The 12,504-nt window shown below is 37.2% G+C and overlaps 1 protein-coding gene across 1 annotated transcript; it reads left to right on the forward strand.

The window, feature by feature from the left end:
• Window positions 1–6,453: 6,453 nt before the first annotated feature.
• On the forward strand, window positions 6,454–12,504 carry LOC120073988 (signal recognition particle 54 kDa protein, chloroplastic). Its single transcript, XM_039026941.1, has 15 exons — window positions 6,454–6,697; window positions 7,064–7,196; window positions 7,759–7,826; window positions 7,906–8,007; window positions 8,588–8,740; window positions 9,010–9,087; window positions 9,939–10,064; window positions 10,185–10,287; window positions 10,388–10,488; window positions 10,663–10,800; window positions 10,870–11,013; window positions 11,216–11,291; window positions 11,766–11,851; window positions 11,977–12,102; window positions 12,235–12,504. The coding sequence occupies exons 1-15, from the start codon at window positions 6,518–6,520 to the stop codon at window positions 12,337–12,339; spliced, it is 1,719 nt and encodes a 572-aa protein (XP_038882869.1). The 5' UTR covers window positions 6,454–6,517; the 3' UTR covers window positions 12,340–12,504.

Genomic DNA, 12,504 nt, shown 5'->3' on the forward strand with positions numbered 1-12,504 from the left:
ATTGACAAGATGTTGCTCAAGTACTCGATGTAGGACTCCAAGAGGGGCCTACTTCCATTTAAGCATGGAGTCGCTTTGTCTAAGAACATGTGTCCTAAGACGCCTCAAGAGGTTGAGGAGATGAGATGGGTCCCATATGTGTCTACCGTAGGCAGTTTGATGTACGCAATGCTTTGTACTCGTCCAGACATCTGCTACGCTGTGGGCATAGTCAGTAGGTATCAGTCTAACCCAGGGCAGGGTCACTGGACTGTAGTGAAGAACATCCTCAAGTATCTTCAGAGAATAGGGACTACATACTCGTGTATGGTTCTAGGGATTTGATCCTTACTGGATATATGGATTTTGACTTTCAAACTGATAAAGACTCTCGCAAGTCCACATCAGGGTCAGTCTTTACTCTTAACAGAGGAGCTGTAGTGTGGCGAAGCACTAAGCAGGGGTGCATCGCCGACTCCACTATGGAGGCGGAGTATGTAGCGACTTACGAAGCTGCTAAGGAGGTTGTCTGGCCTAGGAATTTCTTGACAGAACTGGAAGTTGTTCCAGATATGTCTAGGCTCATTACCCTATATTGTGATAATAGTGGGATAGTGGCAAACTCCAAGGAGCCTCGGAGTCGCAAGCGCGACAAACACATAAAGCAGAAGTATCATCTGATCTGCGAGATAGTGCATCGAGAGGACGTGATCGTCACGAAGATCACTTCGGAGCACAATGTTGCTAACTCGTTTACAAAGGCTCTCATGGCTACAGTGTTTGAGGGTCACCTACGAAGCATAGGTCTATAAGATCGCCCGTGGCTGGACTAGAGCAAGTGGGAGATTTTCTTGTATTGGGCTTTTATGCCCTAGTTTATTGTTTTGTACCAGTTTAATGTACACCTCACTTCGTTTTAGGACAAGTGGGAGATTGTTGGGGTTAATGCCCTAAAGTCTCATGTCCTGTAATTTGTAAACAGTTTGTACGAACGCTTGTGTTGTATAATATATGATATTTACTTCACATCTTGTTTTTGCTTTACCACAAACCAATAAACATAAAATCCCCGGTTATTTGTATGAAATTTAAGCATGTATGTGGTGACATACAAGTGGATCATGTCTTGAGTGATAACTAAAATAATCTGTAGTATATAGATATAGGAGGGAAACCTTATCCTTGTAACATTATGGATGCGACCCGTTTTGTGGAATGATCACAAGTGTTGTGACTTGTCACAGATGGTCTGATCCTAATCATTCATGTAAGGGACATGCGAGTGGGGCGTCCTATATAAAGAGTTTGTATAATGACCACGAAGTGTTAATGTCTCGTTATATAACATCGTTCATGACTTCACTTCACTTCACTAAGATGACCATAGGTAACATGACCTCAATCCTGAGTGAGTTAGGAACTCCTACCATTGAGGGCGGTCCTTTGATTTGTATGGGTGCGAGTGGTCAGGTCCCCGATTCAAACCTACCATTTTGGGGATTGGTCTGATTTGGGAGCTGGGAACTCAGCTACACAAAATGGAATTCACTCCTTCCCTGAAGCAGGGGCAAGTAGATAGATAGCTCTCTTAAGGGCTGATTTCGGGGCTTGAACGATGTAACACCACACATAGAGGTGTTCACACATAGTTGGACTATGTTGTATTGTTCATTAGAGGAATTACTGGTACTTAAGGAGTGAGATGTAACTACAGGAGCAAAACTCTAAATTGGTCTGACTGTACTTACGAGCATCTGTGAAGGGTCATCATACTCATGATTGGTTATATCCAATGGACACATAAATATATTTGTGGTAAGAAGAGTTCAGTTGTTGGTCTTTAGTGGAATGCCTGACAATTAATGGATGGTTGATCTCGTGGCTAAAGAATTTAGTCAGCTATTCATGTACCGTTGGATCTTAGAGCCACAGGTCTATTAGGTCCCTTGGGTAAATTGGATAAAGTCAATAATCAGTGTTTGGGTTAGTTTGAAATGTCTAAATTGACAAGAGGGAGTTCGATTATATATGATATAATTTATCCAATCTATGATATAATTGACTAAATGTATGAGATACATTATTTTGGAGGAAATTATATATAAATATGATTTGTATCAAGTAAAGGAGAAATTACTATAGTAGATATGTGATATCAAACTATAGGGTAAAAATATAATATGATTATATTCATTAATTATTAAATTGGTTAATTATATGATAATTGGCCAAAAACCTCTCCTTGGACATGCATTAGTGGGAGAATCCAAAGTTGGTTATTGTAACCGAAAAATAAAATGAAAACTTGTTTCATTTTGCAAAGGTTCGAAAATTGGCCATCGGTGTGGAAACGTAAACGATCACATAGTCCAGAGCCTATATGATAGAGTTTTATCGTCTAAACGATCGCACACCTCGTGCCTAAACGATTGCACGCCCGTCCCTAAACGATCGCTGAGTTTTCTTAAATGATGCATCGCGTGCCGAGTTTTCTAAATGATCATCTACCTTTTACTAAACGATTGCTTAGTAAAACCTACACGATTGTGTAGCTTCTTCTAAATGATAAGCACATAGCTATACAATAGCTCCTTTTTTCTCCCACTTGCTTATCGTCTACACGATTTGTTCTTTCTTCAACCTCTACCAAATTCACTAAATACCACACTTTGGATTCTCACTCCGAGAATACCAAGGGCTCCATTTGGTGGTGTCTTCCCTACTGCTGTTCACTTGTTCGTGATTGTTCGTGTTGCTTCCGTTCGTGTAGACGATCATGCTGCTGCAGCCGACTAGTTTGTTGGGCAATAGAGTTCGCGTAGAGGTCTTCCGCTGCATTAGAGTTCAAAGCTTGAAGAGGGTCTTCAACTGGTATGAGAACTCTGTCTTTTGTATTTTATTGTTCAAAGCATGTCGTTAATTAGTGTAGATTGCATAACTGTTTGATAGAATGTATATGTTGTATTTCGGTCACAATGAAATCAGAAAGATCCAAACGCGTTCATGGATGCTCTTCGTAAGGAGATCCTTTAAAAACATCGTCATTCTAAATCGTACAAAGTTCTTAGGGAGAAAATTAAAGAAGTTCGCAAAGATTTAGCGAACTTAACTACCATGGTTCGTCGGATGTGTGATATCTTTATTGTCTAACATCATCTGATGGGCCAACAACTGAATGAAATAAAGTTGCTAGTCTAGCATCTATATGGGGTATGTATGTATATAATCATAAACGATTGCTTGGAAAATTCTAAATGATCGTTTGTATAATCATGAACGATCATTTAGATAATCTTAAACAATCGTTCAAGATTCTCCAAACAATCATGCAGGATAATCCAAACGATTGTTTAGAAACTTAAATGATCGTGTATATATTTCTAAACGATCGTTTAGAAAATCTTAAACGATCATGTGGATATTTCTAAACGATCGTGTAGAAAATCTTAAACGATTGTTTATATAATCATGTATGATCGCTTATTTACTTATATTTTGTGTGATTTATACAGGATAACAATGAAGGGACTCATGATGGTGATGATGATGATGGTCATAATGAAGAGACTCATGATGGTGGTAATAATAATAATAATGAAAGAACTCCCCATGATGAGCAATCCAAATTTATCAGTGATCAATGCGTGGTTGTTGAACACAAGACGACAGAAGCAACAGTCAATCAAAGAATTGAACTCTCCATACAATCAATCAATCTTAGGAGTCACTTCAATTTAGATCCAACTAATGTTATGGAGAGTCCAACTGAAAAGGAAGCCATTGAAATCAAGGTAAGGTCGTTGTATGAATTAATTATCTTAACATTGAAATCAAGGTAAGGCCATTATTATCTTTCTGATTTACTATTTACATGTAGGTGAAAAATGACCTCCCCGAGCGTCGAAAAAGGAAGAAACCAACCAAGTTTTCACCTGAAGATGTAAAAAGGGGAAAAAAGTCACATACGGTAACAAAGAGGGAGAAACTCAACCACCTTTAAATGATCCTCATCCTTTAAATGATCATCAACTATCTCTTTCAAGTGATCCTCAACCGCATTCAAGTGATCCGTACCCTCAATCATCTTCAAAATCTTACCAAGAGGCTCAACCACATGTAATTGAGTCTCAGTCACAAGCACTTGCACATTGTTATTAACAACATACCTTTATATTTCTCATATAGATGTGTCCCATCAACGACGATTACTGGGCGAATGCAATTCAAGAAACCCCTATTACACAGACCAAGGGCCATGAAGACATACTTAAAGTAATGTCCATTCTTTACTTCAACCTCAAAGATCGTACTTGGATTTGTAAGCTTAAGTGCCTCGTCATATGCCCTAACAATAGTATATAATCCTTTTGACGACCTTTGTGCAAACACCAATCCAGACTCTCTAGCGCGATAAGTCTGTCCGTAACTTATATTCACTCCAAAATCTCGTTGGACATCCTTAATGATATCCTTTGGGCGGTATGTTCGACCAACTTGTTCGTATTTGGACTTGATTAAGTATCCAATAACTCAACTTTTTGCTTGTTGATGACTACCCATTCTTATTTCAAGAGAACATGTATGTTCACTTGGATATTTCGTCACTTTGAAGGAATCACTTTCTTTCAATCTTTTTGCATGGACCCTCCACTTGCATTCCTCTACTGAACACCGTACAATTAGCAAGCTCTTAGTTGACTTCTTTACACGGTAGTAGAAGTTATTTTTTATTGCAAGTATTGACAATTTAACTCATAAGTCATATTTCGAAAATAAAATCTAGCCGACCTTTTTATCCTTGTCATTCAGACAGTCATGACGTATTGTGATGAGGTCGTTATACGATGGGCCCTTTGATGGTTTGAGTATATCTACAAATGGTTGAGTTAGAATAGTGGAAGCCATTTGAACCGAAGACATCACAACTAGTGGGACGGGAGCAAGTGGGGTTGGAACATGAATGTAAGGTGTTGGAGAAGTTTGTGGTCCTGAAGATTGTCCATATCCATGGTCAATATCGAACTGTGGAGTACATTTGCGTTCATTGATGTTATCAAACCAAGCTTCACTTTGATCCTCCCCTAAGTTACATGGCTCAATATGATCATCCATTGAATACATGGTGGAAATATTACGTGTTGGAATAGTTGCATATCTAAAGTTTTGACTAGTTGGAATGAGTTAATTCGTTGGATTTCACTGTTAGTACATATTCTCGGTGTGTACTCCACGACTTTCACGATGTGTAACTGATACAAATAACGACATCCGAGATGCATCACTGCCTTCTAAAAAGAAGCTAAGATCGTTATCATCGACTATGTCAATTTGGGGGAGCCGAGACCAATAGATTATAACAATATTTGATGTGTATATCAAACATATCTGGATCGATATTCAGTCATTGGTGCATAACATTTGCTAATTCATTGATAGTTATATCCTTTCTGACCTTCTGACCTTTTATATGACCTCTAACATAATTGCTCATTGACTGGTCTCATTCCCCACCAAATCGTATAAAGATGTGAAGCAACGCCATTGATTTGCAATCAGATTAGCAAATTTTAAGCAATACCCAATTAGATTTTAAGAAATCGCCCAGTTGTTTATAAGTGTGCGCTTAGAATTGTATACACGATCGCGTATATACTACTAAACAATCGTTCATTATCATATACACGATCATTTATATAATACTACAAAATCTTGAAGTAGTATATAAAAGATCATTTATATAATACTAAACGATCATTAAATGTTATATAGACGATTGTTCATATAGTACTAAACAATCGTTTATATAATACTAAACGATCGTTCATATAATACTAAATGAGCGTTTACATCGTAATGAATGATCGTCTATATATTGCTATACGATCATTCTTCAATACTAAACAATCTAGAGGACAGGAAATACTATAGAGTATCACTTACATTCTCTCCGTTTCTGGACTAGGCGAACAAATTTTGCTCTATATCCAAAGACACAATGAAATGAACAAAAATGAAAACGATCGACAATGAGGATATTATATTGAAACTCTGAGAAACAATGGGAGAACTTTGTGGTGAGTTCCACGGAAAATGAATAACTTAGAGTGACTTCCATTCTTGATATCAAAGTTATTCAATGCTATTGGTATAATATTAATTAGGAATAAATGCGCTGGTGGAATGTTAGTGATGCATTGAATACATATTGAATGAAAAGCTGAAGAAATCGTGGAAGGGAAAAGAAATGTGGCACAATCCGAAGAATTTTTTAAATTGAAAGTAAAATTGATATTTTACGTGGACAAAATGTCATTCATGGAAAAGTTTTTCGTTTGTCTAGAGGTTGAAGAAGAGAGCAATACGCGGCGTTTGAACAAAGAGCGTCGATGCGGCCACGTCTTCAAAATAAACGGTTCAGATGTGAACTAAAGAGGATAAGCGAAAAATCGGATATATTATCTCTGAGTGGATAAAAGGAAAATTAGATACTGAGACTTGCAGAGAAAGGGGAGCTAAGAAAAAACCATCGAATTTGGCAATGGAGGCATTGCAAATTTCGACTGTTGCTTCTCGTCATTTGGCTTCGAATTCTCAATCTCCATGTGCAAGTAGGAGCTTGTGCCATGGTTCAAACTGCGCGAGAAAATCCTCGACTATTTCATCTTCTTGGCTTGGTTCGAGTAATTTGAAGTCGCTCTCTTCGAGGAATCTGTTCACTGTAAGACGATGATTGAGTTGTTGCTTGTATTTAAGTTACTTTCTGTTTTTTGTTTTTTTGTTTTTTTTTTTCTGGAAATTATGGCGATTTTGTGGAAGAATTTTCTGTAGCTAGCTAAACTAAGGAGAGCTAAATTTTTGCGACACTATGGTGTTAGAAATTGTATTCTGGAAGTGTGGTTACAGAGAAATGGTTAAATATTTAAAGGTGTAGATTGCTTGTTGAAGGGAATTTTGAGTTTTTGTTTCTTCCACTGGTAGACGTTAGTCTTGCTACCATTTGTGTCAGTTGGAAAGGATACTTTTTTATTAAATGTAAACGATACTTTTTTAGGTTCCTTAGGTTTGGTTTTGATTTTGTCCACAGAGGGAGATTTGGGGTTGGCTTCATGCCAAGACTGCCAACACTAGGAGAGAAATGCGTTGGGTTGTACGAGCTGAAATGTTTGGCCAGTTGACAAGTGGCCTGGAGGCTGCTTGGAACAAGCTCAAAGGAGAAGGTCTGAATATCTTTAAACCTTTTGATCGGTTGCCTTATTTTTAAGTTTGTTTCATATAGCTGCACTATACTTCGGTGATCCATGGAGTACTTTGAAAATGGCTTGATAATAAAGTACAGTCAAGAAATAGATGTTCAAGATTTACTGAATACATCAGATGGCAATTTAATTACCTGGATAGTGTTCTTGTACTGGAAGTACCTGAGTTGGTAAATCATACCTCTCTTGTGAGTACTTTCACCACTGACTGGACCGGGGTGGGGTGTTGGTAGGGTGCTGTGGAGTGGGGCGGGAGTGAGAATTTTCCCTTCTAATGTGGAATTACTACATATCTTGTTAGTTTTTTTAACGAAGAAAAATGGACTTAATATGGGGATTCGGGCAAATTATAGATACATGCACACAGACGCACATTTCATTTTTAGGCTGCATTAAACAAGATCTAATTCAGAGGAACTAATTTATTCAGCCAGGGTACTTATTTATTTTCCTTTAAATATGATCTGATAACAGCCGATACTTAGAAAATTTGTTGTGTTGATGGAATATTATCTTCCTCTAGAGGTTTTGTCAAAGGAAAATATTGTGGAGCCAATGCGAGATATTAGGAGAGCTCTTCTGGAGGCTGATGTAAGTAACTGCTGCATTGGTTGTATATCAGTTCTTAGGTATAAAATAAGGATTTTTGGGTCCTGCTTGGTTAATATAGGTGAGCCTTCCTGTTGTACGAAGGTTTGTGCAAGCTGTCAGTGACCAAGCTGTTGGTGTTGGTGTGATTCGAGGAGTGAGACCTGATCAACAATTGGTAAAGGTATATAAGTTACCGTGAGTTTATCTTTATAATCTTGCATAGGCCTTCAGCTACAAATGTACGTGTGGACTCGGTTATTTTTCAGAAATTAGCAGTTCCCTTCAAGTTGTACTACTAATATTAGTAGGTCTCCTGTAGTATGCGAATACTATCAAATGAAACACCATGTTCTACTTTCTTTATACATTGCTTTTGTCCTGGATTTGAGGAAGTCTCCTTGGGGTAAACGAGAGTAGACATGGAAAATATTTTTGATTGAAAACATTTTTTGCATTTGCATCCTACAATAGCTTGGGTCCATATTAGGTCAAAGTCTGGGATCATTTTTCGTTGTTTACATTAGCATTTGTACTAAAAAAAATTGTTTACAACATAAGGATTAATTTTCAACTGTTGGTGGTTAACTTTAGCGTAGAAGCTATCTTACTAGTGCTTATAACTTCATATTGACCATGGTTTTATATCTTTTATGTAACAGTTTTGTTGATTATAGGTGAATCCTGGGTTACTTACATTTGAGATTGTAGAAAGTTGAAAAACCTTTTTCAGTTTATTAAAATTCGGCTGTTGTCTCTTATAGATTGTACATGATGAGCTTGTGAAATTGATGGGTGGAGAAGTCTCTGAACTTGTTTTCTCAAAGTCTGGCCCTACTGTCATACTGTTGGCTGGTCTACAAGGAGTTGGAAAGACAACCGTTTGTGCAAAATTGGCCAATTATCTTAAGAAACAAGTAAGGTTTTCTATTTTTTATTTATTTATTTTTTAAATTAATTAAATTTTAATTTATATATATATATATTAGTAATTTATTATTATTTAAAAAATATTTATAAATAAGAAACATGCAAGGTTTAATTTTTCACTTCCTCTAATTAAGTGTGTGTATTGTGTCTCTCTGTTTTGCCTTTGCATCCCTTTTAATCAAATATATAATATACACACACACACACACATATATTATATAATAATATATATTTTCTAAAAACATGTTGATCACAGGGGAAAAGTTGCATGTTGGTGGCTGGAGATGTGTATAGACCTGCTGCTATTGACCAATTAGTTATCTTGGGTGAACAGGTATGAAATTTCATTCTCATCAATATCTTTTGCTTAGTGACTACCAAGTAGTAAACCATTGTGCTAGTTGTATGTGATATGACTTATGGTTAAGCACAGGTGGGCGAGGAAAGATATATGGTTAATCAGTTTAGACATTCTTATTAGGTGGACTCCCTCAGCAGGAATATGAATACATGACATGTCTGCACATAGAATAAAATGTAAAGGTTTCTAGTGAAGATAATGTGAACTTAGACGTTCTTATCTGAACAATGGTAGTGAGATTTAGAGTGGTTCAACTGACGTCTAATGGAGTAGTTAGCATCGAAAAAAGGGACCACATGTCCCCTGATTGCTTTTGTTGGTAAGTATACTTTAAGATTTGGTGTTATGGTGATAACTTGTTTAGAAATGTTTTACAGGGTTGTAGTTTAAATTCAGGAGTTAAGAATTATTAGTTGAGTTCGATGATTTGTAATGGGTAACAATCTACTTGTTTGTTCCTAAGCAGCTGCTACTAATACTTTTGGGACATGTTTTGATATAGAATGTAATGAAGTGAATGGACTTTAAAGTTTGGCTCAAAAGGGAAATTGGAGATGAGCTTAATCTTATCTGCTTTTAGATTGTAAACGGTGCCTATAATTGGAGCTTGTTCAATAAGTCCCATTTTGTTGTTTTTATGTAGTGCATGTAGCTGGGTGGTCATAGTTGGTGTTAAGCGGGATGGGGGTTCTTGTCATTCGAAATTAGTAAATGAAATATTTAAATGGAGCATGATGTACACATCTGATAAAGAGTTATGAACTTATCTGGATATAATTCTTAGTAATTATTTTAACCTCACTTTTGGTCATAGTGAATTACAGGTGGGGGTGCCTGTTTATACAGCAGGCACTGAGGTTAAGCCTTCAGACATTGCAAAACAAGGTCTACAAGAGGCTCGAAAAAATAAAGTAGATGTAGTAATCGTGGATACTGCTGGAAGGCTTCAGGTGCTCATTACTTTTGTTGCAAAACATACTTGGATGGTCCATAATATAGTACACATTGAGACCGTCTACCATTCATTTATTATACTACTGAAAAATCATATTCATTTAAAAATTGAACAGATAGACAAGGCCATGATGGATGAATTAAAAGAAGTGAAACGTGCAATCAATCCAACCGAAGTGCTCCTTGTTGTGGATGCCATGACTGGTCAAGAAGCTGCAGGTACTTCTTTCAGCAACCTTGGGAGACAAGTATTAAAACTGGTTTGCAAAATAACTTAAGAGGACAATTAAGCCCACTGCCATCTTATGTGGTTCTGCAGCCTTGGTCACAACATTCAACATGGAGATAGGGATCACAGGTGCTATTCTGACAAAGCTAGATGGAGATTCAAGAGGTGGAGCAGCTTTGAGTGTTAAAGAGGTATGTCATTTAACTAAACTAATGCACATTAGCTTCTTCAAGAATTAATTTACTGGAACGTTTATTTAGCTAAGTTCTTTATGTTTATGAGCATTGTTTCCAGTATCTTCAAATTCACAATAGCACCGGATAAATTTAGCAATCTATTCTATTTGTCTATTAATTTTTTAACAGGTATCAGGAAAGCCAATCAAGCTTGTAGGCCGTGGAGAACGTATGGAGGACCTTGAACCATTTTATCCTGACCGTATGGCAGGAAGAATCTTAGGAATGGGAGATGTCCTCTCTTTCGTGGAGAAGGCACAAGAAGTGGTAAGTTGGAATTAATTTTGTCTCACTTTCAGACAAGCCTGCAGTTTTAAACTCAAATTGTGTATATAGATGCGCCAAGAGGATGCAGAAGAACTGCAAAAGAAGATAATGAGTGCAAAATTTGACTTCAATGATTTCCTGAAGCAAACTCGTGCAGTTGCACGGATGGGATCTATGACCCGTGTCATTGGAATGATCCCTGGTATGGGAAAGGTGGGAATGCAAATCTTCTGAACTTCTACTTCATAGTTTCTTTGTGCCACTGATAAGATACACAACTATTAGGTGCATGTGTTTCAATTCACTAATAATGGGTATCACGGGGCTGTTTCCAGGTTTCAGTACCTGATGTTTAACGGGAATTACAATTTCTTATATTTGTATGCTTAGCTAATACTCTGGTTGTTTCACATAGGTCACTCCAGCCCAGGTTCGAGAAGCAGAAAAGAGTTTGAAAATAATGGAATCAATGATTGAAGCAATGACTCCTGGTATTCTCTTTTCTCCCGTTGCTTTCTTCCATGAGTTAGAATTTCATACTAGATCGTGCTTAAGAGGCTATGATAAATCATGGACCATATGCATTTTAAGCATATGCTTGCTTCTTTGTTATTAGTTAGAGGCCGTGCATTATATTTGCCTAATTGATTGGATTAGGTTTTTGCTAGATGAGAAGTTTTCTCAATTATTCTGATTGAATGGGCACTAAGCTTCTTGTTAATATGGGTGGTCACTTGTCAAGCTTAGAAAGATGCTAGTACTTATTAAAAGATAAAGATGAAGATGGCATGTACGTGTATTTATTATAGAGAAGTACCTAATAAAAAGAAAATAGTGCAAAAGTCATTTTCCACCGGTTAGCTTTTTGCCTATTTAAGTACATCAAATATTGTTCCTTCTGCCTCTATTGATCTCTACTCACTGAACCTCTTCTATCTGACAACTTTTCACTTGTTTAATGACAGAGGAAAGGGAGAAGCCAGAATTGTTGGCAGAATCACCTGCAAGGAGGAAAAGAGTTGCTCAAGATTCAGGGAAAACAGAGCAGCAGGTATGACAAGGTCTTTCTTTCATGCAAAAATTGTTGATCATCCATCTTCATCTTAGAACTCTCCGTCTGCCACCACCTCAAATAATGAGGGAATCCACTGACGAAGAAATCTTATAAAACACTAGGTGAGCCAGCTCGTGGCTCAACTCTTCCAGATGCGTGTTCGTATGAAGAATTTGATGGGTGTGATGGAAGGTGGATCCATTCCTGCATTGAACAATCTTGAAGAAGCTCTTAAAGCCGAACAAAAGGTTCCCTGTTTTTCTCCTCTTCCTCTATATTCAAACTATATTTTGGTTAGAATTTGATTAAAGAACTTCTCTTAATCAATTATTCAGTCCTTGTTTGGATATATAAACGATGTCTGGTTGTCACCTCATCAGGCCCCTCCTGGTACTGCACGAAGGAAGCGAAGATCCGAATCGAGGAAGCAATTTGTAAACTCGGGAACAAGGCCAAGTCCTCGTGGTTTTGGGGGTGGAAACTAGGCAAAAGCTTATCAAGAGATGCATATCAAATTCAGGTTAATGCTTTGCTTGGATGTCATTATTTACCACTGCATTAGGTATTCCAATTTCTTTGTTCTGTAATTTTACCTCAATATTCCTGCACTAGGTAATGAAATTGTTTTTTTTTTAGTGCATTGTATAATA

This window comes from Benincasa hispida, chromosome 3 (assembly GCF_009727055.1).
Source record: "Benincasa hispida cultivar B227 chromosome 3, ASM972705v1, whole genome shotgun sequence".
NCBI lineage: Eukaryota > Viridiplantae > Streptophyta > Magnoliopsida > Cucurbitales > Cucurbitaceae > Benincasa > Benincasa hispida.

What these genes read in the sequence shown, in the direction of transcription:
- LOC120073988 (XM_039026941.1), top strand. Translation starts at nt 6,518, where the DNA reads ATGGAGGCATTGCAAATTTCGACTGTTGCTTCTCGTCATTTGGCTTCG. An exon ending in ATACTGCTGGAAGGCTTCAG is followed by an intron (nt 10,065 to 10,184) that starts GTGCTCATTACT and finishes AAAATTGAACAG; the next exon opens with ATAGACAAGGCCATGATGGA. An exon ending in CTCTTAAAGCCGAACAAAAG is followed by an intron (nt 12,103 to 12,234) that starts GTTCCCTGTTTT and finishes TCACCTCATCAG; the next exon opens with GCCCCTCCTGGTACTGCACG.